Below are 20,587 nucleotides of genomic sequence, written 5' to 3'. Positions count from 1 at the left end.
ACTCTACCCTGCAAAACTTTATTAAATTACAGACATTGTGAAAACATAACCGCTATACCATTATCGTACCAAAAAAGTTTACACTTGTTTCTTAATGTCTTCTATTATCTAATAATGTGTTCCCCCCAGCTGTCTCAAAGAAACAAAACAAAACATGTCTTTGTTGATTTGATTGAATTGGGATGTGAAAATGGTCTGCATGTTGTATATCATCAGTAATCTCTAAATATCTTCTAATCTATAACGGCTTCTTCCTCTAACCTTCCCCTATTTTTCCCCATCATGTTTATTTGATGAAGAGACCACATTGTTTTTCTGTAGAATTTCCCATATTCTGGGTTTGGATGAGCACATGATAGCTTATAACATGTTCCTCTGTCCCGTGTTCTTGTGAACTGGTAGCTAGATGTAGAAGCAGGATTGCTCTCAAGTTTATTGGTTGATTGATTTATTTTGCAAGGATGGTCATGAGTGGTGCTATAACACATCAGAAGGCCCATCTTGTCTAGCTGACTCCTTTCCAGTGAAGTTAACAGGATCGTTGAGATTAGGTGTTTTCAGTCTTATCTACCATTAGAAAACTCCTCACATTTCGTGTGTAGGTTTTAGGAGCCATTGAAGATTGTTGCCTAGAACTATTATTTCATTGCAGGTTGGAAAATAGTGATTTTCTAATTCTGACATTCCTTCTGCCTTTATTACTAACATCACTGGGAAGGTGATTCTGAGACGCTGTGGTCCTGACCTGACTCTGGAGTGGGGAGAGGCTGCTGGCGGGGAGAGGCGAGGGGCTGAACTGAGGTGGGGAGGTTGGAGAATTGATGCACATAGGATCGGTGACCGAGCTGATGAAGGAAGAAGTGTCAGAGATGTCTCAGGTTACTGGCTTGGGAACCTAGGTAAGTGATGGTGTTATTCAGGGAACAGTTCCAGTTTTGAACACATGAGATTTTAGTTACTTACTTGTCATCCAAGTAAAGATGGCCAGTCTCACATTGGCAACATGGGTCTGAGTTGAAGGAGGGAGATCTGGGCTGGAAATGTGGAGTGTGGGGAGTCGGTGGAGTGTGCAGGATAGTGTTATTACTGTGTTCCAACTAAGAATCTGATGGATTGTAAGTATTTTGAAAAAATAATTGTTTTAGAATTCTTGTTTAAAATTTTTTTGAAGTAATATTAGTCTTGCACCTAGCAAGCTTCGTTTATTCTTCCTCTTTTTCCCCCCTTTTCCCCTTTACCAATGCAGAAAATTTAAGTAAAATCAGGCTGTTCTGCTTGGAAACAAGGAGGTCAACACTAGTCTTTAGGAAAATGGTTTTCAAGAAGGTGGAAGTCAGTTGTAAACTCTTCCGGATTGAGGGAAATTTAAGAAGTCTCTCTTACAGAACTTGCTTAAACCAAAGGGGTAGCTTTCAGGTGAGCCTTGAGCAAGTTGCAGACTTTGCCTTTGTGTTCCTGACCATGTGTATCATAGGAACACAGACCCTCTGCTGCATCAGGACGGGTGATACCTCAGCAGCATGACAGCAGCAGTGCTGTTGTCCCATACACAGCTGGTGCCTGGTGACACCGTGTGGGTTTCCTGGAGGTCCTGGGGTGTCCTTCACCGCTCTCTGTCCTGCATGCGTTTAGTCTCCCGTCTTCGGTTTCCTCTCATCTAGAGCACTCCAGAGCCCTTTGCCCCCCTTTTAAGACACCAGGCCAGTTGTTTTATAGAAGGTTCTTCACATTGGAATTAGATGAATGGTAATTAATGTTAAATCACAAATAGTATTTTTAAAATTGGAATTAGATGATTTGTAGATTCAGTGTAAACATTCTGGCCAATGTATTCTGTAGGTAAGGTACGTGACATCAAGAGATGAGCCATGTGTCCGTTATCTCATTGCTGATGTTAAATTATAATTATGTGATAAAGTGAGGTGCATCAGTTTTTCTCCCCTTTTAAAGGTACCTTTTTCCCTTGTAAAATAGTAATACGATAATAAGTAACCTGATAGTAAGCAACCTGATTATAAGTAATCTTTGAGATGGTGAGAATCACTTGTTCCCCAACAACCTCTCATCCATGATTTTCAAATACTTTGAAGAATCTTTTATTCTTTTTTTAAAATTTGTATTGGAGTATAGCTGCTTTACAATGTTGTTAGTTTCTGCTGTGCAGCAAAGTGAATCAGCTATACGTATACATATATCCCCTCTTTTTTTAGATTTCCTTCCCATTTAGGTCACCACAGAGCACGGAGTAGAGTTCCCTCTGCTATACAGTAGGTTCTTTTCAGTTATCTATTTTATACATAGTATCAACAGTGTGTATATGTCAATCCCAATCTCCCAATTCATCCCACCCCTCCACTTCCCCCCTTGGTAACCGGAAGTTCTCTACATCTGCAACTCTATTTCTGCTTTGCAGATAAGTTCATCTGTTCCGTAAAATACTTTGAAGAATCTTGCCTTAATTAGTTATTACTGTGGTGGCTTCAAATAATGACTTTTCTAATCCTGTTATTCCATATTTTTCATTTTGTATCCTATAAAGAGCAGCTCCTCCCACCCCCTTAAATTTTTTAAATACCAGTACACACTCATGGAATCTTTTTATTTAATTACTGTTGTTGTTTACATTAATGCTAAAACGGTCCCACACTGGCTTGTGAGAGCCCCTTTAGGCCAGCTCCTGTGTCCTCTTGCTATGTCCCTGTCTGTTTTGGGCACGTCTTTGCTCTCTGGCACAAGGTTCCCCACTAGCATGTACTTTCCTGCTCTGGCCCTGATATCACCTATTTTCCAGGGAATCCTGATTCTTTTTAGAGGAGAATAGAATTTAGAAACCAAGATGTACTTATTGCTACTGGGACATCATTATTTCCAGACCCTTTAGACAGAGATAAAGGGAAAAAATACACGTTTATTTGTTTTAAGTTAAGTTCACTCTGATGTCTGTAATTTCGGTCCATCACCTCAGCGTCCTCCTATCATTCTCACCGTCCGCAGTTCTGCCTCCCTTTTCTTCCATGAGAACTCTGGTTCTCATCAACATTATATGTACTCATTTACTGAGTCCTACAATAATTAGAAATCAGTTTCAGGTTTGCTATGCCCATTCTACTGTAAAATTCCAAATTTATTTGCAGTTCTTTTTGTCCTTACAGTATATTCACTTCGGGTGTTGATTGTTCAAAAGTTACATGGATTAATTCTTTTTTTCTTCTGTGTGGTCATCAGTTTGATAAAGAGGTTTATTTGTTTGTTGTTAATTAGGACCTGTTCTCCCTGCCCTCCCTTCCCTCCATACCCAGTTTGAAGTACTGCTCTCTAATGACAAATCTGAGTTTTCTTTCTCTTATAAATGACTTAGTCTTTTTACCTGATGCCTCAAATTTTTTTATTTTCACTGTTTTGTAGAAACCAAAATTCAGCTGAGGCAATTTGAAGATCTAATTGACTTTATCCAATTCATGGATCGGGCAGCATCCCGTCTAACAAAGAGAAGGTTGCTCCCAGGAGCTGCATAAAAGGGAAGGTTGTTTTTGGCAGAGGAGGTGGGATAAGGAGGTTAAAAGAGTGGATGATTTCAGGCCGGGTCACCTTCCCTTAGGGGGAGACTGGGGGTCTTACTAGGGAAGTTACCTCACCAGTCCTGACCAGGAAATTCCAGACTGAAGCGTTTAAAATTCCAGTCACGGGAGAGGTTAGGCATTAGGTCTTGGTGGGCTTACAATGAGTGACTACATTTGGGGCCTCTTTTTAAAGTAGGCGTGTCTTTCGGACATGCTGTTGTCCTTTTTAGGTTAGTTACTCTATTCCTTAGTCTGTTTTTGGTTTTTTTTTCCTTAGTCTGTTTTTTCTTGTAACAGTTTAGTAAAATATTCTATCCCAATCAATTTCTGTTGCTTATATTTATGTGAAATTTCTTTCTCTGAAACTTTAGAAGGCAGAGGAGGAGAACAAGATGATCTGTTTAGCTTCGTGGCTGCTGGGCACCCTTCTTTACTGTTTTTCGGAGGGTTGGACAGTCTAGCCTTAGACTCCGTGAGGGCTTTTCCGGCTCTGTTTTCGCCCCGCCGCCACCACCACCACTTACGTCTGAATCTTCTATTTTCTTTCTGTTTCTCTGTCCTGCTTTATTTGGAATCTGGTCTCTGCTGCTTCTCACTGTGGACCTTGTCTCGGCCATCCTGGCAGGGAGCATCCCCAGGGCCTGGACCAGCCCTGCACCATCTGGTTCCCAAAGCTCCTCCCCTTTCAGCTGCTCCCCACATGGTCACCTGCCAGACTTTTCAGTGATTTCTCCCATTTTCATTGCTGCCTTTGCTTGCTGTTGTGGAGATATTCATGCTACAGAGGTCTTACGGCTATTAGTAGTTTGTCCCTACCAGCTTATATTTTGGGGTTCCTTGGGATACTTGGCCACCTAATTGGGTTATGGATGTCGTCTGTGGGGGGTTTGTTTTGCTCTCCAGTTGCTCTGTCTTTATGAAGCGCGGTAGGAGGAGTCAGAAAGCTTTGCCAATGCCACCACATTCTGCTGCCTTAGTAACCTTGGTGGTGGTCTTTTAACTTCTAAAAATACACCTATCCTTTCTTTACCTCCTTTGCTTCCCCAAGTCATTTAGAAGAGAATTTGGGGAAATGGGAACTGAAAATGCTTTGCATAGTGTTTTTGTATCTATACAGAGACTTTATTCTTAAGGGGTTTTGTTTGTTTGTTTAGAATAGGAAAAGATATTTTCCAGAGGGGATATTTCAGATTACTGTATTACACGAACCAAGTCAGTTGGGGAAGTAAGATTTCTTTGCAGTCTTGCTAGTTTCTTATGTAAACTGTGAAATGTAACAGCAAGTTTAAAGATATTCTGGGATCCAAAGTCTTAAAAAAATCTTTGCGTTTGGGTTTGTAACTACTATTTTGGCATCCAGTAAAGTCTGTACAAATTACTTCCTTGGTGTCTCTGGAAATTCTGAAGTTGGAATCATGTGCAACCCACCATACATATGACTGTTGGGACCTACAGCAGCGTTGACATTTTCTGTCCCTCTGTGTTTTATCTGTTTCCTTAAACTGACCCTTTTTGTCACCACCAAGACCTATTTGTTAAATCAGAAATATAAGTAATACTGTACAACGTTAACTCACATAAGTAATTTTAAGGAGTTGAGAAACTGCTTGGAGAAAAAAATTCCTACCAGATTGCATTAGTACTGCTGTTCAAAACCTTTTAAATTACTATGTTAATGAGTACTTAAATCTTTTTTATACTTTATAGAGACTGCCCTTAAATAATGACATATTTGAGGCAAACTCTGATAGTGATCAACAAAGTGAGACCAAAGAAGACACTTCTTCAAAGAAGAAAAAGAAAAAACTAAGGCAAAAAGAAGAGAAAAGCCCAGATGATCTGAAAAAGAAAAAAGCAAAGACTGGGAAACTAAAAGATAAACCCAAACCAGACCTGGAGGGCTCCTCTGAAAGTATGGTTTTTGATTTAAGGACAAAGAAAAGAATTTTGGAAGCCAAAGAAGAATTAAAGGAATCCAAAAAGCCCAAAAAAGATGATATAAAAGAAACTAAGGAGTTAAAGAAAGTTAAAAAGGGTGAAATAAGAGATTTAAAGACTAAAAAAAGAGAAGATTCCAAAGAAAACAGAAAAATAAAAAAAGAGAAATGTGTTGAATCTCAGGTGGACTCCGAATTGAGTGTCCTTAGTGATTCCCCTTTTCAGGAAGAAGACAGTGAAGATTTGCATTCTGACAACAGAAACGAGAAGCAGCCAATTAAAGGTGCAAAAGATAAAGCAGAGCCGGAGGCAATTCAAGATACTGTTTCTGATAAACAGCAGGATGGCACTGTGAGCGCTGATGAGGATGATGTCAAAGCAAAGAGGAAGAAAAAGAAACTGAGAAGGACAGAGGAACTTAAAGAGAGCAAAAAGCTAGAAAACAAGAGCCTCTTAGAGAAGAAAAATACACAGAAAAAGCAGAGGAATCCCGACAAAGGCCCAAGTGGCGCTGAGTTAGATAAGCCAATGGCTGCCTCCGCTCCAGCACAGAAGAGCTCCAGACCGTGTGCGGAGGAGAGAGGCTCCAGGCCCGCAGACTCCTCGGGGGAGGTGAGTGCGGAGGTGAGTGCCGGGGCAGGGTGGAGGGGATGGCTCGATCTGATCCAAGGGCTGTAGCTTGCATCTCACACAACACACAGATGTTCAGATCAAGCTAGCACTCTTGAGTGGTCAGGAAGCTCCACGAGTAATGAGGAGACGGTAAAGCCGCAGCAGAGCAACCTCGTTTTCTTGCACTCCACAGATAGTGCCTTTCTTACAGATTGGAGGTCTGTGGGGACCCTGCGTCGATCAGGTTTATCGGCGCCGTTTTCCCAACAGCATCTGCTCACCTCGTGTCTCTGTGCCGCATTTTGGTCATTCTTGCAGTGTTTTAAACTTTTGTTTTGTTTTGTTTTTCGGCCACCCCGTGCGGCATACGGAACTTCCCCAACTAGGGATCGAACCCGGGCCCCCTGCAGTGGAAGTGCGGAGTCTTGACCACTGGACCACTGGGGAGGTTAATACTGTAGGTGTTACAGTGTTTGTGATCGGTGATCTTTGATGTTGCTATCGCAAAAAAGGCTGAAAGCTCAGATGATGGCTAGCATTTTTTAGCAGTAAAGTTTTTTTTTTTAATTAAGGTATGTACGGTTTTTTAGACATAATGCTGTTGCACACTTAATACTATAGTAAAAACATAACTTTTATATGCCCTGGAAGACAAAAAAAATTGTGACTCACTTTAGTGCAATATTCGCCTTATTTGCAGGGGTCTGGAATCAAACCCGCAGTATCTCTGAGGTGTGTCTGTGTACGAAGCTTTTCTACCATTAGGGAGATAATAGTGTATCAGAAGGAAGAAATTCTCCTCTCCCTTCTAGGTTCGTCTGGCTGGTTTAGAATTGAATTGGCATGAGACAGATGAACAGGGGGAAGATCAAACAAGTTTAATAACGCGTACACATGGAAGAGACCCAGGAAAACGGAGTAACTCGCCAAAACGGACGAAGTCCTCACCTCATGTACCGTCCTCAGCCAAAGACCAAAGAGGATGTTGAAGATGGGGAAGCAGTTAGGGGCAGCGACCAGGCAAAGCACAGTAGACAAGGGCGGGGCCGTCACACAGATGGAAGTCCTTGCTGCTCCACTGATGGCTCTGGAGGTTTGGGAGACACCCTTACAAACGGAGATCTCCCTTACAGATGCAAATGTTTCTCACAAGAGGGCAGCTCCTACTTGGTTTTCAGAGTTTTCCCCATGCCTGCTGTTTCTTGGAAAATAAGCAGCTTAAAAGAAGTAATACGCCCAAGAGACATACTTGGGGAGGCAAATTCTGCTCCCCTTCAAGCCTGATTAGTGAGAGGCAGTTATAAATGCTGAACATCCAGCTTTTGAACCGCCCCAGCAGTCTCCAGACTTGCTTTCTTTTGGACTGACCGCAACTAGAAAACTGGGGGCGAATTTGTGAACAAAAGTCAGGGGTTTTTAGAGGTATTCAGCTACTATGTAGCATTGTGAAGTAAAGCTTACAGCTTCCTCAGCTTATTTTATTAGCTTTTCACATCCTACTTGTATGTTCCCCCTGTTGTCTCAAGACTATACCACTTGTGGGACTTCCCTGGCGGTCCAGTGATTAAGACTCCGCCCTTCCAGTGCAGGGGGCGTGGGTTCGATTCCTGGTTGAAGAACTAAGATCCCACATGCCGCGCCGCACGGCCAAAAAAAAGAGAGAACATACCACTTTTTCCTTAAATAATAGCACAGAGTGCGCTAACTTTCTGAGTCTTTAAATTCTTGCAAAGATATATTTAATAGAGCTTATCTCACTATTATAAAAATAATTTTACATGTTTTAGTTTTAATAATAATTCTTCAAAGAGAGTGAGGAAACTTGGTGTTGGCTTTTGAATATGATATTTTGTAAATTGTCAAGGTTGAGGGGTAAGCTTGACTGAGGAAGCATTTGATGTGAGCGCAGATGTAGTCATCAGGGGTCATGTGCACAGTGCATAAAAGGGGGACCTGATGCCAGGAACCTGTTTTCCAGTTTTCAGAATCGGTGTCAGCTCTACCTGTTCTTGTTTTGGGTCTTACATGTGTCTTTTTCAGGAGAAAGAGACCAAAAAAAATGAACCCAAAGAAAAATACCCGAAAAAGCATGATTTGGACAAGGAAGAAAAAGGCCGAAAAGAGCCCAAGGCATTAAAGAGTGAGTGTGAATACTGACATTTGTCATTTACATGGGTCTTTCAGACAATGAGTCTAGTTCATTGTAAAGACAGACTCTCTTTTCTAAGCTGCAAGGTCATAGAGCTAGAAAATACATTTACTGGGGAATTTAGAACCTTATGCTACTTTTTGTTTACCAGTTATCTTAGTTACTTACATAATAATTTATATTATTAATATAATTAACTCCCCCCCCCCTTCTGTTCACCTTGTTCTTTTTCCTTTTGGATATGAGGTAGAATATATTCTCTTTATTTTTATTTATTTATTTCTTTTATTGAAGTATAGTCAACTTACAATGTTTTAGTTTCAGGTTGGGGATACATTATCTTTAGAGAGAGAGGAGATTCGTTATGACAGAAAAGTAAATAAGTATCTCTTTTATAGTAGATGCTGAGGTAAACTACTGTTTAATATGTTTATTTATATATTTAGCTCTGTGTCATTTGTATAAATATAATGAATGTACATTTGATCACATCAGGATACAGCTCAGTTAAGGATCCATAGTGCATATTAGTACTGGAACAAGTACTTTATAAGACATTCACCATTACAGTGTTTGAATAAAACTGGATATTTTAGTTCACACACCAGAAAGTACCTGGAACACATGTTCTCGTGGAAGCAGTGATTTCTAAGAGATGGATGATTTCTTGGGGGTTTTCTCCCCAAAGCTGTGTGTAACTGAGGTAATATTAAAAGTGGGTTTGGGTTCTAGGCCTCAGTTTAGACTTGGCAGTAAGCCTCCGGCTGAGGGACTCTGGGAAGGAGCAGCGGTGCTTTGAGGGGTTGTGTGCAGGTGAGTGTAGTGTAAAGACTGTACCTGTTCACAGCGATGTAACAGCTTTAAGCATCTTTTCTTTAGAGAGTGATTGGAGGTTCAAAATATTGTAAGATTAGAACTGGTTAATAACTTTTTCTTCGTCCGAGTATCTTATCTGTCAGTTTCAGGTACATTTTTACTGTAAATGTTTAGTCTTAAATGACTATTCGTTAAGTTCATAAGGGCACTCCAGGGAGTCTGATTTGTAGTATCCCTGAAACTAAAATCTGCTTCTGATCCAGGCCTGGTAGGGTGATGTGGCCTCACGGGCCTCACTGTGTCTTCCATTTTCAATTTTCAGAGTCTGTTGACCGTAATCTTGCTGCTTATGTGTACCTGTGCTTATATCTATGCTTGGCACCCAGCCTCCTGGACAGAAATAAAGCTGGGTTGTTGGGTATACTTTGGAAGTGTGCCAGAACTGGTGAACGTGAGAGTCCTTACGTTTCAGATGCTGTGGTGTGATGGCCTTCAGCATCCTCTTCATACAGTAGCTTGGGAAAATGCCAGAATTCAGTTGCCATCAGATTTAAATATGAGAAAAAAAGGACTTATCTGCAGAAAATAGTGGAAAGAATGGTTAACCCTTTTATCTCTGAACATTGAATGAGATAAATTTCTAGCTGCTGTTCTGTATTTTTGTTATTGGACCAATGTTCGATATAAATAATTAGGATGTCACCATTTAATACTCAGAGTTTAAATATGTCTGTAACAATCAACCTCAGTACTGTCACTATACAATATTACCTTCTGCATATGTCATTCTCTGGTGTCAGATACCTTTTTTTTTTTGGCTGCACTGGATCTTAGTTGCAGCACGCAGGATCTTTAGTTGTGGCATGCAGACTCTTAGTTGCGGCATGTGAGATCTAGTTCCCTGACCAGGGATTGGACCCGGGCCCCTTGCGTTGGTAGCGGGAAATCTTAACCGCTGGACCACCAGGGAAGTCCCCAGGTACTAGTTTTTAGTGAGGTATCTTTAAGGCACATAGTAGAAAACAAAATTGGTAAATTACTTAAGTTCCTTTCACTGTAATTTGGAAACAGTAAATCTTTATCGAGAGAGAGCCTTTTTTGGACTAGCTTTTTTATTGAAAAAAAAAAGGTTCAGTTTGTGTTGGTAAGGATTGCACTCATATTTAATAATGCTTGCTTTTCCGCTGGCCACACCATTTTGAACATTAACCAGAGTACCTGTACTCTTAGCAAACTGTAGTTTATCACAGGTGTTTAAACTATTTGAAACAAGCCTGTGCAGTTCTTGAGGAAGATAAATGAGAAGTGACTTAAGAGTGCTACTGAGAAGATGTCCCTATTTAACATGAAAGAATTGAGTAAAAAAACCTATCCGCTATGTACCCAAAGTTTATAATAGAGTTTTTCTCATATCTTTAGTTAAATCGAGTGGATTTCCACAGGCGTCAGGTGCAGTGTTGCCAGGCCACAGTCAGCGTGCTGACACCCTTACACCCCTCCCACTCCACCAGAAGTCCTTTTTGTACAAGGTTACCTTCAGGATACAACTGGAGGCAGCTGTCTCAGCAGAAGGACGGTTGGTGGTGTGACTAGGATTATTCTGAGGCTTGCTGTCTGCAGCGGCCTTTGTCAAAACTGGGAGTGGTTCAGAGCCCCAGAAGAATAACCATTTAATTTGGACGTCCTTTCTGAATATGGAGCGGCCAATAGGAAGATGAATGGAAAGAACTTGATGGCTGTGATAGTCAACCTGACCAGACTTTCTAACCAAGGCAGATATTAGTAAGAATTAAGAAAATATCTGTTTTTTTAACACTAACCCAGATTTTCTTTTGGTTACAACAGAAATTTGTGACTCATTTATTATCAACTTATTTTTGTCACTAGCATTTAAGGAAATCAGAAATGCATTTGATTTATTTAAATTAACTCCAGAAGAAAAAAGTGATTTTCCTGAGAATAATCGGAAAAGAGAAGAAGTACCACCAGATTGTAAAGTCACAGGAGACCACAGGAGCAAGGAAAACAAGCAGCTACTTAAAGAAAGGAGAAATACGAGAGATGAGACTGATACATGGGCATATATAGCTGCAGATGGTGGTCAAGAGGTTGTGGACAGCACGCCCCAAGCGGACGAGAATTCTGGTAGGTGTGTCTGTAGTCATTCTGCGGAGCGTTCTCTGTTCTGTGCACTGAGCTGTCTCCCTCACCTTCCTCTCCGCTCCCACGGTCATTCTGATCTCAGGATGGAGTAGAAAACCATTTGAATCTCCTGAATAAGTAACATTTTGTATTGAAGACTTAGATTATTCTGTGATTGCTGCATTGATCAGAAATGGATGTGGTATGCTCAGCACATTAGAAATTATACAGACTTCTGGTTTCCTGCCTTACCTACTGTTGCCAAGCAGTCTGATGGTATATCTTACTAGATTTCTTTCAGAAAACTATCAAATACTAACTTATTTGTATTCTTCCCTTTTAACTTTGCACTAAATAACACTTATTAAATGAGGTTAGGTTGTAAGTGCTATCCTGAGGATACCGGAATTAGCTGAGGAGGGGAAGGCCGTGTATAGAGTACATAGGACAGTAGCTGTGGAGAAGAGTAATAAAGGGATAGGACAGAATAAACAAAAGAGGTTAATCTGATAAATTTCTGTATAACTCATGAAACAGCTGAAGAGAAGTTCTGAAATATTTGGGATATATGGCAAAGCAGGTAGCTTGGGGGCCCTATTACTACAGAGCAGCTAGGCTCTGGGATACAGACAAGACAGGCCTGAGCTTGCAGGAGACTGGGACAGTGCCTTGGGGCGTGGGGGTGGGGGTGGGGGCAGTGGGTTGCCCAGAGGGCAAATACCAAATAGCACAGCTGCTGCGATACCAAGCAATAAACACTAGGTTCAGTAGGTGTTGGTCCAGCCACCTGGGGAGCTCCTGGGTGAACCCTGAAACTATCCCGTTCACAGAGGGCAGGGAGAGACCCAGGAAAGAGGCAGCCACCCTAGGTGGGGAGATGGCAGCCTGCACTGGCAGAGAACTTCCAGGAGGCCCGTCTTGGGGGCCGCAGGATGAGTAGACCTCGCGCCCGCCCAGCAGAATCTTAACAGTTTACGAAGAGGCCTTAGTTCAGTCCAGGTGGTCTTAGCAGCTTTTACTCTTTCCAGGCTGTGTCCTTGACACTGTTTCTACTGTGGGAACAGTGGGCACAACATACAGCCCAAGGACAGGGGAGGATGTGAGGGGCCCCCTCCTGGCCAGGGTGTGGGCGGTGAGCACCTCGGACCTTCTCTCACAGTGGAGCATTGGTAAAGCCCAGAAGCTGGTTCATTGAAAGACTAATAGAATAGAGCAGCCTGGGGCACCATTAGTTTAAGGGAAAAAAGAATGAAGACTTAAACAGTATTTCCAGGGAAAAAAGAGACGTGATTATAGATGGCGTCCAGATTAAAAAGATAAAAATTCTATGAGCATTTTCTTACCATAGATTTGAAAACTGATTGAAATGGGAAATTCCTGGAAAGATACAGTTTAAAAAAACTGACCCAAAAAGAAATACAAAAATTGGATAGTCTGGGCTTCCTTGGTGGCGCACAGGTTGAGGGTCCGCCTGCCGATGCAGGGGACGCGGGTTCGTGCACCGGTCCGCGAGGATCCCGCGTGCCGCGGAGCGGCTGGGCCCGAGGGCCATGGCCGCTGGGCCTGCGCGTCTGGAGCCTGTGCTCCGCAACGGGAGGGGCCACAACAGTGAGAGGCCCGCGTACCGCCAAAAAAAAAAAAATTGGATAGTCTTACTACTATTAAAGAATGTGAAATAGTAATTTAAAATAGTCTTACAAATTTATGCAAGAGTTCATCAAACTTAGAAGTCTTCCCGAAAGCAGGTGGGTTCAGGAAGTGAGGTACAAGCATATGTGCGACTTAGAGCCATGCATGTAACGTGGAGCAAAGAAACAAAGGCTGTGCTGTTTCTGTGATGGGATGCTTTTAAATCCTTGAACTTTTTTTTTTTTTGAAGTATAGTTGACTTACAGTGTTGAGTTAGTTTCAGGTGTACAGCGAAGTGGTTCAGGTATACATACATATATATATTCTTTTTCAGATTCTTATCCATTATAGGTTGTTACAAGATACTGAATGTGGTTCCCTGTGCTATACAGTAGGTCCTTGTTGTTTATCTATTTTATTTTATTATTATTTTTTTAATCTATTTTATATATAGTAGTTTGTATCTTTTTTTTTTTTTCTTTTTTTTTGCGGTACACGGGCCTCTCACTGTTGTGGCCTCTCCCGTTGCGGAGCACAGGCTCCGGACGCGCGGGCGCAGCGGCCACGGCTCACGGGCCCAGCCGCTCCGTGGCATGTGGGATCCTCCCGGACCGGGGCACGAACCCGTGTCCCCTGCATCGGCAGGCGGACTCTCAACCACTGCGCCACCAGGGAAGCCCTCATTGTAGTTTTGATTTGCATTTCTCTGAAAATTAGCAGTGTTGAGCATCTTTTCATGTGCCTGCTGGCCATCTGTGTTTAAATCCTTTATCTCTTACCATCAAATATTTGATGGGCTTTTCACTTTTTAAACTAGTGCGGTCATGTTGAATTATCCCCAGATCCCCTCCACTGCACTGCTCGTAGAGAATGAACGTTTTCAGCCGTGGTGTTGACGAGCCCCTGGACCAGACACATGAGGGTGGGAATGAGCGCTGGCTTCGTGCGTGCGGGGGGGTGGCTCAGAGCCCAGGGCGCTGGGGGCGTCATGGTGGCGCTTCCGGGGGAGAAACCCAGCCCAGTGCGACATGGCCGCAGGCAGTGGCTCTTCTTTACTCACGGATCTGGTCTCTACGTTCAGAATGCCTGTACCTACATGGAGGCGGGGAGCAGTGTACAGCTGCCCCTCCTGTAAGGTGGCGCAGTGCAGTTGATGCTCTGCATCTGGCCCTTCTGGATGAGGAGGGCTGAGCGTCTGTCCAAGAAGAACGGCCGAAGGAAGAAACGTTAGCGCTTCCTCTTACTGAATCCTTGATTTCTCGCTGCCTTTCAGCTTCCAAAGTTCATATGTTATTATTTTACAGTTAATAGTAAACCTATTTGTCTTGATGCCTCTTTGTGTGTGACCTCTAAAAGTGGATAATTCATGTTACTTCCCAAAGGAAATCAGAAATTTAACTAGAGACTCGGTTACATAGTGACGTATGTTCAAAGTGTGTGTGACATTCTGATTAGGGCACCACATATTTAATAGAACAGCATTGTATTTTTTTTTATAGTCCAGCAAAATGTATCTTAATAAGGCTCTTCTGTGTTCCAGATGGCAGACAACAGATTTTGAGTTTCGGCATGGATTTGCAGTTGGAATGGATGAAATTAGAGGATTTTCAAAAACATCTTGATGGGGAAGATGAGAATTTTACAACAGCAGAAGCAATTCCAAGCAGTGAGTAGTTCTGGAATTACGGGGATCCCCTTCATGAATCTAGGTATGTAAAACCTAATTTATCTTTCCTTGCATTCTAGATGTATTGAGGGATGCTGTGAAAAACGGGGATTATATTACTGTGAAGTTTGCACTTAATTCAAGTGAAGAATATAACCTGGACCAAGAGGTAAAGTGTCTTTGTAAAAATCTCATGAAAGGAAGATGGAAAGTCACTCTTTTATTTATTTATTTATTTAGAAAGTAACTCTTCTAAAATAATTGAGTTTTCTTCTTTCTTTTCCTAACTATAAAAGTGATACATGTTGACTTTATAGGATTCAAACATTCTAGAAATGTATAACGTAGAAAATTATAGGGCTTCCCTGGTGGCGCAGTGGTTAAGAATCCACCTGCCAATGCAGGGGACACGGGTTCGAGCCCTGGTCCAGGAAGATCCCACGTGCCGCGGAGCAACTAAGCCCGTGCGCCACAACTACTGAGCCTGAGCTCTAGAGCCTGTGAGCCACAACTACTGAGCCCACGAGCCGCAACTGCTGAGCCCGTGTGCCTAGAGCCCATGCTCTGCAGCAAGAGAAGCCACTGCAATGAAAAGCCCACGTGAAGCAACAAAGACCCAACACAGCCAATAATTTATTTATTTATTTATTTATTTTTTAAAAATGAAAGAAAATTACAGGTCCCGTAATTCCAACCCTGTATAATGACCATTAGTTTTAGCCGTGATTTGCCTGGTTTTGTCTGTGGTTTAACCTCTGCACTTTGAGGGGAAAGTGACTCCTCGTTTTCATGTCACCATTTGTGTTTCATTGGTAGTTCCCTATTTACAACAACTGCCCATCTTTCTATTGTTTTGTGTGTGTGTGTGTGTGTGTGTGTCCGCGCTGTGAGGCTTGCAGGATCTAGTTCCCCGACCAGGGATCGAACACGTGCCCCCTGTGGTGGAAGCACACAGTCTTAACCACTGAGCCACCAGGGAAATCACCCAGCTTTCTATTGTTGCTGGGTTTTTTCACACTGATTTGTAAAGATTTTAATGGAAGCATATTAACCCATTCTCTGTTTTTACATTTTTATTTTTTGAGTCTTATTGCTTGGAGGGATTTTTATTTTTAGGTAGTTACATCTGTTGATCTGTTCCTTTAAGCCTTTTGGGTGTCCTACCTTGCTTAGAAAAGATTCTTGTATTTTCTTCTTTAGTTTTCTTGCTTTAATAGTGGATTTGTTAGGTTGAATCCTTTACGATTGCAGTAAAAAGATTATTGGGATTTTCATTAAAACCACATGAAATACATAGATTATTTTAGCTCAGAATGGACACTTTGAGTCTTCCATCCAGGAATATGACAACTATATTCATTCAGCTCTTCATTTATTCCCTTAAGCAAAGTTCTTTGGGCTTTTTTCTTCATATAGTTCTTGTATGTTTATTTTAGATGTATTCATACATATTTTATAATTTTTAAATCATTTTCCATATATATGCTGTGTACAAGAGACCCACTTCAGACCTGGGGACACATACAGGCTGAAAGCGAAGGGATAGAAAAAGATATTCCATGCAAATGGAAATCATAAGAAAGTTGGAGTAGCAATACTCGTATCAGATAAAATAGACTTTAAAATAAAGACTGTTAACAATAGATAAGGAGGGACACTACATAATGATCAACGGATCAATCCAAGAAGAAGATATAACAGTTATAAATGTTTATGCACCCAACATAGGAGCACCTCAATGCATAAGGCAAATGCTAACAGCCATGAAAGGAGAAATCGACAGTAACACAATAATGGTAGGGAACTTTAACACCCCGCTTTCACCAATGGACAGATCATCCAAACAGAAAATAAATAAGGAAACACAAGCTTTAAATGACACAATAGACCAGATAGATCTAATAGATATTTATAGAACATTCCACCCAAGAGTGGCAGAATACACTTCTCAAGGGCACACGGAACATTCTTGAGGATAGATCACAGCTTGGGTCACAGATCAAGCCTTGGAAAATTTAAGAAAATTGAAATCATATCAAGCATCTTTTCTGACCACAACGTGATGAGATTGGAAATCAGTTACAGGAAAAAAACTGTAAAAAAAACACAAATTCGTGGAGGCTAAACACTGCACTATTAAATAACCAAGAGGTCACAGAAGAAATGAAAGAAGAAATTAAAAATACATAGAAACAAATGACAGTGAAAACACAACGACCCAAAACCTATGGGATGCAGCAAAAGCAGTTCTAAGAGGGAAGTTCATAGCAATTCACTCTCACCTCAAGAAACAAGAAAAATCTCAAATAAACAATCTAACCCTACACTTAAAACAACTAGAGAAAAAAGAATAAAGAAAACCCAAAGTCAGTAGAAGGAAAGAAATCATAAAGATCAGGGCAGAAATAAATAGAAATGAAGGAAACAGTAGCAAAGATCAATAAAACTAAAAGCTGGTTCTTTGAGAAGATAAACAAAATTGATAAACCCTTAGACTCATCAAGAAAAAAAGGGAGAGGACACAAATCAATAAAATTAGAAATGAAAAAGGAGAAATCACAGCTGACACCGCAGAAATACAAAGGGTTATAAGAGACTACCACAGGGCTTCCCTAGTGGCTCAGTGGTTGAGAGTCCTCCTGCTGATGCAGGGGACATGGGTTCGTGCCCTGGTCCGGGAAGATCCCACATGCCGTGGAGCGGCTGGGCCCGTGAGCCATGGCCGCTGAGCCCGTGCGTCCGGAGCCTGTGCTCCGCAACGGGAGAGGCCACAGCAGTGAGAGGCCTGCGTACCGCAAAAAAAAAAAAAGAGACTACCACAAACAACTATATGCCAATAAAATGGACAACCACAAAGAAATGGACAAATTCTTGGAAAGGTACAATTTTCCAAGACTGAACCAAGAATTAGAAAATATAAACCTATCACAAGTAAATGAAATTGAAACTGTAATTAAAAATCTTCCAACAAATAAAAGTCGAGGACCAGATGGCTTCACAGGCAAATTCTGTCAAACATTTAGAGTAGAGCTAGCACCCATCCTTCTCACACTGCACGCGGGCTTTTCTCTAGTTGAAGCGAGTGGGGGCTACTCTTAATTGCGGTGCGCGGGCTTCTCATTGCAGTGGCTTGTCTCGTTGCAGAGCACAGGCTCTAGGCATGTGGGCTTCAGTAGTTGTGGCACCTGGGCTCAGTAGTTGTGGCTCGCGGGCTCTAGAGCGCAGGTTCAGTAGTAGTGGTGCACAGACTGAGTTGCTCTGCGGCATGTGGGATCTTACCGGACCAGGGCTCAAACCCGTGTTCCCTGCATTGGTAGGCAGATTCTTAACCACTGTGCCACCAGGGAAGTCCCCTTATTTCAATTTAAGTGGATCCTGTTGAGTCTGTCTAAAGTACTACGGCCAAGAATCATTTTTCTTATATTTGTGTTCCCTCCAATTACTCAGACATGCAAATTTTGCTAGACTTTAAGATTATAGCTAAATTAATTCATACTACTGGAATTTGGTTTTATCAAATGTTATTTAATAAATTGTTCGGTTTTCTCATATGGTGATTGCTTGAACTAGTGATCGGAAATATTTTAGCTAATAGTTACCTTTTTATCTTTTGTCAGCCTTTTGTAGTTTTATCTCTATTAAAAGAACTTTTCTTTAATTTCTCTATTTTGTTATGGACTCTCAGAAACTAACCATGTCAGTGTCCTGTTTGCCACTTCTGAATTTCCTTCTGTATCCTTAGAGAACTCAAACTCTCACTTCCCAACGGTTATATTTACATAGGCCAACATTTGTCTCATCCAGAAAGCATTCATTTTAGTTTGTAACCAATAGAATGGACTTGCGTGACTTCTCACCGTCATTTCTAGCCTTCTGTTTTTGGGCCAACCAAATGAGTGTAATGAATATGTGCGTTTCACCTGTTTTACCTAAAACACAGGAGACTTTTGAGGGAAGTGAGGACCTTTGCCATTTATGTGGCTCATGGTTCACTGTTCATTTTGTATCATGCAGAGTGTTGGTATACCTTCAGAACTTAATAAGTGGAAGTTGTAAAATTTTTTGGTAACACATATGGAAAAATTCTAAAGGTGATTAGTTTCTGATTGTTAGGGTATTTTAATGAAAAACCTAAGTACGTAGATACATAAATCAATGTATTTCAGTGATTTCGCATTGAAACATAGTAAATGAAAAAACTTAGTTCTAAAATTTTTCTGATTAAACATTGACATGTTTTTTCATAAACAAAACCAATACAGGATTCCAGCGGGATGACACTGGTGATGCTTGCGGCAGCTGGGGGGCAGGACGACCTGCTGAGGCTGCTCCTCAAGAAGGGGGCAAAAGTGAACGGTCGGCAGAAGAACGGGACCACCGCGCTCATCCATGCTGCCGAGAAGGTCGGCCACTCAAGGCTTTGGTTCGATAGTCTTGGGACCGAGACAGAGTCTGTCTCTGCAGGGAAATGTACCGGTCCTACAGTCACGTAACTAAATTTTCATAGTTCAGTTCATCTGTAACTTGTCATAAATGGATACGTTTTTATTGACAGTCATACTTTGTAATTGAATTTGCAAAATCATTTATCTAGTTCGAAGTGATTTATATTGAAAAAGAACTTCTGATTAAGGTATTAATATTCTTAGATCTTTTAAAAATGTTTTCCAATCTAAATTAAGTGTCCCTTTTGTTTAATAATTTAATTAAAATGTTCCCATATATTATCTTATTAAAAGATCGATATGCAGAGTTTCTTATGCTGAAACCAGTGGTTAAACTTGAGGTTGAAGTTTCCGGCAGACGGTGCGCGGCTGTCCGGGTACCTGTGCTGGGCCTGCTCCCCGCGGCCTCCAGCTTTCCCAGGACCCTGCACGGGGGAGCTGTTTATATTGTGTTCACCATCCTGCTTGGGATAGAATCTGAGTACTTTTCCTGGTGGATAAAAATCCTAAAACACCTAGAAATATCTTAGTTGTAAAGAATTTGGGGAATTAAATTTACTTTTTTTTTCTTTAACAGAACTTTTTAACGACAGTGGCTATTCTTTTGGAAGCAGGAGCTTTTGTAAACGTCCAGCAGAGCAATGGTGAGACGGCTCTAATGAAGGTAAATGCCTCCCGTGGAGCAGTCCTCCCCTCAGATGCAACATGGTCCTGCTGGGGTCTCCAGCTGCTGCTGTGCTGGGGCTGGTGTATGATGGGGACGGGACTGTCTGTGGACCTACAGGTCACAGCTGAGTGGGAGAAACAGACCCGCAAAGAGGCAGTTACTCGGTGTGATGAGCAACGTGGTGGGAATAGCACAGGGAGCTATGAGCTTGTGTACAGTGGACACCAGGCTCAGTCGTGTGGATTTGAGCTCAGCCTTGGGATGGACCTGGCAGGTGGCTAAGCCACATCCTCAAGATGCAGGTCAGCAGGGATGAAACGTGCGAGTGGAAGGGAAGCAGGCTGTGCCCTGCGCAGACCTGGGTGTGGAGAAGAGGGACGTGCACGCGTTACTGTTTCACTGGTGACTTCATCTTCTGTGCTCAGAATTGTGGTTTGCAGACAGTGGGGTTTTTTTGTTTTAATTTATTTTTGGCTGCGTTGGGTCTTTGTTGCTGCGTGCGGGGTTTCTCTAGTTGTGGCGAGCGGGGGCTGCTCTTCGTTGCAGTGTGCAGGCTTCTCACTGCCGTGGCTTCTCTTGTTGTGGAGCATGGGCTCTAGGCACGCAGGTTCAGTAGTTGGGCTCGAACCCGTGTCCCCTGTATTGGCAGGCGGATTCTTAACCACTGCGCCACCAGGGAAGCCCCCTGCAGACAGTTTTGAGTGGAAGGTTGTTGAAGCCCCCCCTCCCTGTTTAGCAGTCTTGCATTTGCTTCTAGGGGACCCCGCCCAGTCCAGCACTTTCCTGTGGCAGCTCCAGGTTTCTGGCCTGATAATGCTGTCCACACAGCAGGCTATGACCCTGTACCGTGCGTGGAGGCTGAGGCCCACTTGCCTGCTCCCTACGTGCAGCTGTGTGAGCTGCTCACCAAGAAGGTGTGTGTCTGTGGTACCTCTTCCCGACCTTCTTTCCTGAGTCAGGAAG

At 42.1% G+C, this 20,587-nt stretch overlaps 2 protein-coding genes and 1 pseudogene across 12 annotated transcripts in view; 2 read left to right on the top strand and 1 right to left on the bottom strand.

Moving 5' to 3' along the window:
- MPHOSPH8 (M-phase phosphoprotein 8) overlaps positions 1–20,587 on the top strand; it is a 50,033-nt gene that overhangs the window by 20,914 nt on the left and 8,532 nt on the right. For 5 of the 10 annotated variants that reach the window (XR_003434877.1, XR_003434878.1, XM_027116757.1 and 2 more), the window contains exons 3-9: positions 5,268–6,122; positions 8,151–8,250; positions 10,921–11,220; positions 14,387–14,512; positions 14,593–14,681; positions 18,775–18,915; positions 19,535–19,621. Coding sequence is in view for 8 of the 10 variants with exons in the window: in XM_027116757.1 (XP_026972558.1) it covers positions 5,268–6,122; positions 8,151–8,250; positions 10,921–11,220; positions 14,387–14,512; positions 14,593–14,681; positions 18,775–18,915; positions 19,535–19,621 (1,698 nt within the window). In the remaining 2 variants the exon portion in view is untranslated. Of the gene's footprint in view, positions 1–1,246; positions 1,417–5,267; positions 6,123–8,150; positions 8,251–10,920; positions 11,221–14,386; positions 14,513–14,592; positions 14,682–18,774; positions 18,916–19,534; positions 19,622–20,587 lie in introns of all 10 variants that reach the window. The other 5 variants (XM_027116762.1, XM_027116758.1, XM_027116761.1 and 2 more) reach the window with 5 other exon arrangements.
- Positions 9,368–9,590, top strand: LOC113625530 (protein kish-A pseudogene; annotated as a pseudogene).
- The window catches only part of PSPC1 (paraspeckle component 1), a 107,893-nt gene continuing 96,855 nt past the window's right edge, over positions 9,550–20,587 (bottom strand). For both annotated transcript variants that reach the window (XR_003434884.1, XR_003434889.1), the window contains one exon: positions 9,550–9,651. The gene's annotated coding sequence lies outside the window, so the exon portion shown is untranslated. The remainder of the gene's footprint in view (positions 9,652–20,587) is intronic.

This window comes from Aethalodelphis obliquidens, unplaced genomic scaffold (genome assembly GCF_003676395.1).
Source record: "Aethalodelphis obliquidens isolate GAN/ISIS:26980383/991018 unplaced genomic scaffold, ASM367639v1 scaffold16, whole genome shotgun sequence".
Classification (NCBI taxonomy): domain Eukaryota; kingdom Metazoa; phylum Chordata; class Mammalia; order Artiodactyla; family Delphinidae; genus Aethalodelphis; species Aethalodelphis obliquidens.
This window is presented reverse-complemented; position numbering and strand designations above follow the sequence as displayed.